The sequence below is a fragment of the Panicum virgatum genome, chromosome 7N (genome assembly GCF_016808335.1).
Source record: "Panicum virgatum strain AP13 chromosome 7N, P.virgatum_v5, whole genome shotgun sequence".
Classification (NCBI taxonomy): domain Eukaryota; kingdom Viridiplantae; phylum Streptophyta; class Magnoliopsida; order Poales; family Poaceae; genus Panicum; species Panicum virgatum.
This window is the reverse complement of record NC_053151.1, coordinates 39,896,131-39,901,048: the sequence shown is the minus strand read 5'-3', so window position 1 is coordinate 39,901,048 and position 4,918 is coordinate 39,896,131. Positions and strand designations below refer to the sequence as shown.

Below are 4,918 nucleotides of genomic sequence, written 5' to 3'. Positions count from 1 at the left end.
TTTTTTTGTCCAACGCGTGAATACGTGATAGATGGCATGGGGTGCTCCACCTGATTCCTACGGATGTAGACAAAAATTCTAGGGACATCAGACGAACAATTTGTAGATGTATATTTAGGGTGTAGCTAGCACCCCATGGTAGCGCGCACCTGAAAATTTTCCACAACTTTTAAGTTTTAGCGTTGTGAAAGTTTTTGTAAAAACAAGTCAATTGTATGTTCAATTTTTTAACATTACATCCCCATGCATGAATTTACAAAGCGAGCTAGTCCTTCCTAGTTGTAACTACCTAGTGAGTTATTTCAACATATAGATCTGTGGCCCAACCCCCTTGCAGATGTGCAAATCCTAGATCAGCACGCGGACATGACGATGATGTCGATCTTCAGTGGTAGCACTTCCACTCCACACAGGCTTGCTCGTTAGTTAACGATGAGCTGCGGAAATCCCAACGTCGGGTGCGGCGACAGCGGCGAGAGCGGCGGCAGGCCGCCGAGCAACGCCTCCCAGTACTGCTCCCAGCTGCTCCCGCTCGACGGCGTCACGGAGAGACACTCCGCACCTGCGCTCGTCTCTGTCGCAGTCGACGTCACCGTCGACGAGACGGTGGTCTCACGCGTCGACATGGATGACGGCGACGGGGAGGGCACCTGGGTCGACGGCGGCGGCGGCGGCGCCTCCTCGCGCTTCACGGCCTTGTTCACTACCGCGACCACCTCCACGTCGTCGGTGTCCTCCGGGTGCTGCCGCTTCCGCTTGTTCGCCGCGGCGGCGGCCTGCGTCGCCGGAGCGGGCGGCGGGGGTGGGGCCCAGAGGTCCGCGCCGCGGGTGCCCACCTCGTTGGGGAAGTTGAGGATGGCCTTGGCGCCGCGCATCCGGAACGCGGCGCGGTCGTACGCGCGCGCCGCCTCGACGGGCGTGTCGTACGTGCCGAGCCACACGCGCGAGCCCCGGCGCTTCGGGTCGCGGATCTCCGCCGCGTACTTGCCCCAGGGGCGCTGCCGCACGCCGCGGTACTTGCGGTAGTCCTCGACGGCCGCGGGCGCCGCTCCCGCCCACGCGTACGAGCTCGGGGGCACGGAGATGGTCAGCGGCGGCTGGACGCTGACGGGGGAAGGCGGCTCGCTCCCGAACTTTATCATCACCGGTGGCGCCGGCTCCTGCGCCCGGAACACCGCCTCGCCTAAAGCAGGGGCAACCGGAGCAGGGGCCGTGTACTCTTGCGTCAGGTCTATGTACCCATACCCCTGGCCCTGCTGCTGTGGCAGGAACGACGACATGGGCTGGAACTCCGGTTGAGGTTGCAGGACGGGGAAGGTGACGTCGTCGGAAACTACAGGGGCGTCGCGGCCGTCGCCGCCCAGCAGGAGGTCGCGGATGAAGTCGAGGCCGAAACCGTCGGCGTCTCCGATGAACTCCATATTATCTGTGATCTGTCGAACTTAGGTACCAAATGAGAGATGGCTCGACAACTCAAACTCTGAACGGCAGGGGTGTCCCGTGTCTATCTGCTTGTTGATTGTGTGCGCGTCGAGCAGCTACTCTGAGGACAAGAGTACAAGACTACTGGGAGGATCTTGTATTTATAGGCAAGAAACAAGGACAGGGACCAGGCAGGGGGCCTAGTAGAAGAGAACGAGACTGAAGGCTTTAGGGGCTTTTCTGGCGATGAATTTATTTGACTGCCCTTGATTATTAATGCACTCCCTCTGTCCTTAAATATAGGTATTTTGGTTAGTCATAAGGCAAATTGTTCTAAGTTTACTCAAATTTATAGAAAAGAGTAATAATATTTTGAATGTCAAGTGAAAATAATTAGATCCATTACAAAATATATTTTCATATTTTACTTATTTGATGTGTTAGATGTTAAGATTCTTTTCCATAAATTTGGTCAGACTTAGATTAATCTAACTTAGAACAAATCAAAATATTTTTACATATATTTTTGGACATAGAGAGAGAGAGAGTACGGCCTAATCTCATCTTAAAATTCATCCTATGCTGGTTCAGGGAGAGTGAACGCACAGCCATCTAGTTGGGTGTTCCGGCCGGGTTGGAGTATTTGGCCGGGGCTGCGACCATTCTGCTCTCTAGCAAAATTCTACAATCAGAAAAACAAGACCAACGAAGAAGCAAGATATTTTCTCATTAGCCCATCCAAGAATCAGTATCCGCGCTTTGCTACTTGTTTTAAAAGGAACGCAATTTACTTGGAAATAAATACAAACGGATCAGACAAATATTTTCTTTAGGGAACGAAAACCAGTTTATTTGGAAGTATTTGCCTATTTGCATTGATTTCGGCAAATATACTTTCCTTGGGAATTCCCAAGTGCTTTCAGAGTAGGTCGATCGTGGAGATATCAGACATTCCTGGAACCTGCTCACCAGCCTGATCGACCGGTCGAAGTTTCCAAGAGATCGAACGGCTGGCAGGTACCGACGCACATGCAGCTAGAGCCTAGAGCCGCTGGTTACTACTCTCTCTCTCTTTTCATTTTTTGAATCGAAGCATTGGGACGCCACTCGCCCACTCTTACTCATGTTTAGGCGTGTAGCGACACGCCGCGGGGTGACGCGGACGCACGCAGCTACGCAAGGTGGTGGAGGCGATGTCTCGTTGGCTTGCTAGGTTGCCTATGCAATTGTGGACCGCCGGATCGTTTGTTCTCCTGCTTTAAAAGAGACTCGTTTGACAATCTAGCTTTAGCTTATTAGAACCTCGCTCTTTAGATCCATCAGGTATAGCCGTATTGGTATCCAAGTAAAAATTTTTAGATCTTGTTCATCCAAAAAAGGATTAGCTAATCCCAGCTAGCACATGCAGCCAAGTACATAGCAGCCATGCAGATTCTGCCGCAGGTCCCACGAAGCCACTCATAGGTCTTGTTTAGTTCTTTTGGCCAAGTACATTTTGAATCAGAGTCTTACTATTTCGGAGTACTAAATAAAATATATTTACAAAAAATTTTGTAGGGATGGATTGTAAATCGCGAGACGAATCCGTACAAAAAGTTTTATAAATAGACTTTATTTAGTACTCCATGCATATATCCAAACATTCGATGTGATATTTTTTATGTAAAAACTTGGGATCCATATGTTTTAGGAGCTTTAGTTCATCGGAAGTCGACGTTGCAGCTGCAAGCGCTATGCTGTGCGGGGTCAGACATTACAAACTAGCTAAAAAAGTAGTCATTCTAGAAAGATTCCGGCGGTTCCACTTTTACTCCCGTGCATGTGCCGATCGAGCTACTGAATATGATCCGTTGCTAAGCCCCGACTTGTGTGAGTCCAGTTTTCTCCGCGCATGAGACGACTCTCTGTAAAATCATTGACAAATTATTGTTCCACATGATTAAGTTGTGGAGTTGACACCGGCCTGCAATGAATCTAACACCGGCGGCTCCTCGGCTGACGGACGTGATTGAGCACATGCAACATACTCCCTCTATCTCAAATTATTAGTCGTTTAAATTTTTCTATATGCTTACCTTTTGGTATGCATCTATATTTATTATCATTAGATGTATAGCAAAATCGATGTATTCCGAAATATCTAATAATTTAGGACGGATGTAGTATATACCAGCTGAATCCACGACGTCAAATGAGTAATGTGGTAGCGCCCTCGTCGGTCGCCGTCGTCGCTGGTTTCGACGATCCGTGGAATGTAAGCAGCGACAGCCTCATCAGTGAGGATCGACTAAACGGCGGTGGGGCAGAAGGGACACCTGAACATCGGATAACGATGGCAAGAGATGGAACCTTAGCTCATCATCAAGAAGGGGTCGGCTAGCTGGTCGGGGCCCCTTGCTGGTACATGCACATCATCTGGGGTCTGGGGATGTGTTTTTTTTTCCCCCTATGCAGTTGTATTATATGGTAGCTTCAACAGTCAGCAGACCGACGAGAGGAAGACAAAAGCAAGAGCCCCAAAATTTCGAGTTAGTATAAAAAACCATGTTCACATCCAACCCCATTGGGATCGTGATTGATCGTGTATCGCTCGCCAACTTTGGTACGGTCCAAAATGTCCTAACTGAACAGAGCTGCATGTCAGCCGGGCCGGCCAGGTCAACACCAAGGTCCACGTCGCCCCATGCGGCCGGGTTGACCTTGACTTGACCCCAGCCATTTCCGGCCGGCCGGCCGGATGCCGAGAGCCCGTGAGCGAACACGACCATGCATGCCGTCCTAGTCCTAGGTGACTCCCGCCGCGGACCGCGTCCTAGCTACTCCTAGGTGACTGATCGAAGCCCGTGATATCGCGCGGGCTGCCGGCCAGGCGGACGCTGCCAAAGCAAAGATATTTCGATCTCCAAGTCTGGCACCACGCGTGACTACATGGGGTCCTCCACACAAGTAGAAAGTTTGCAGACATTCGCGGCCGTGATTTGGCTTCGATTTGTTCCGAGCTGCCACGTACGAATACTAAAGCGCGAGCTACAGTCAGTGGCGGTGCCAGAGGTATGCCCCTTATGCCTAGGCATATTCAAGATTTAGAGAAAAATACTAATACGTATTCATAGATGTATACTACTTCTTGCATCCTACAAAGAGTGTAGTTTTAGGAAATTTCAGGTACATTACTCATTCGAAGAAATGATTTTGTTACCCCTAATTACTTCTACCAATTGTGATTGAAAACCGTGTTATTTATTTGGTTTTCTGGATCCTCAATGAATGCATACACATTAGAACTAGAAAAGTAATATCTACTTAATATTTTATTGGTTCTATATGTTTCCTATGCAATGCTTTCTTGGTATACTTGGTATTGCTTTAATTAGATGGATCTCATAACAAGCTAAAACTATACTCTTTATGGGACAAAATTTGAAAGCCAAAAACTACACTTATTTTGGGATGGAGAGAGTATCATATACAACTTATAGTCTCAATTCAACAAAGC

The 4,918-nt window shown here is 49.0% G+C and overlaps 1 protein-coding gene across 1 annotated transcript; it reads right to left on the bottom strand.

Annotated features, from left to right (window-relative positions):
- Window positions 1-256: 256 nt before the first annotated feature.
- Window positions 257-1,529, bottom strand: LOC120683467 (ethylene-responsive transcription factor ERF105-like). Its single transcript, XM_039965542.1, has one exon. It carries the CDS (start codon window positions 1,419-1,421, stop codon window positions 423-425), a length of 999 nt encoding a protein of 332 aa, XP_039821476.1. The 5' UTR covers window positions 1,422-1,529; the 3' UTR covers window positions 257-422.
- Between the last annotated feature and the right edge of the window lie 3,389 nt (window positions 1,530-4,918).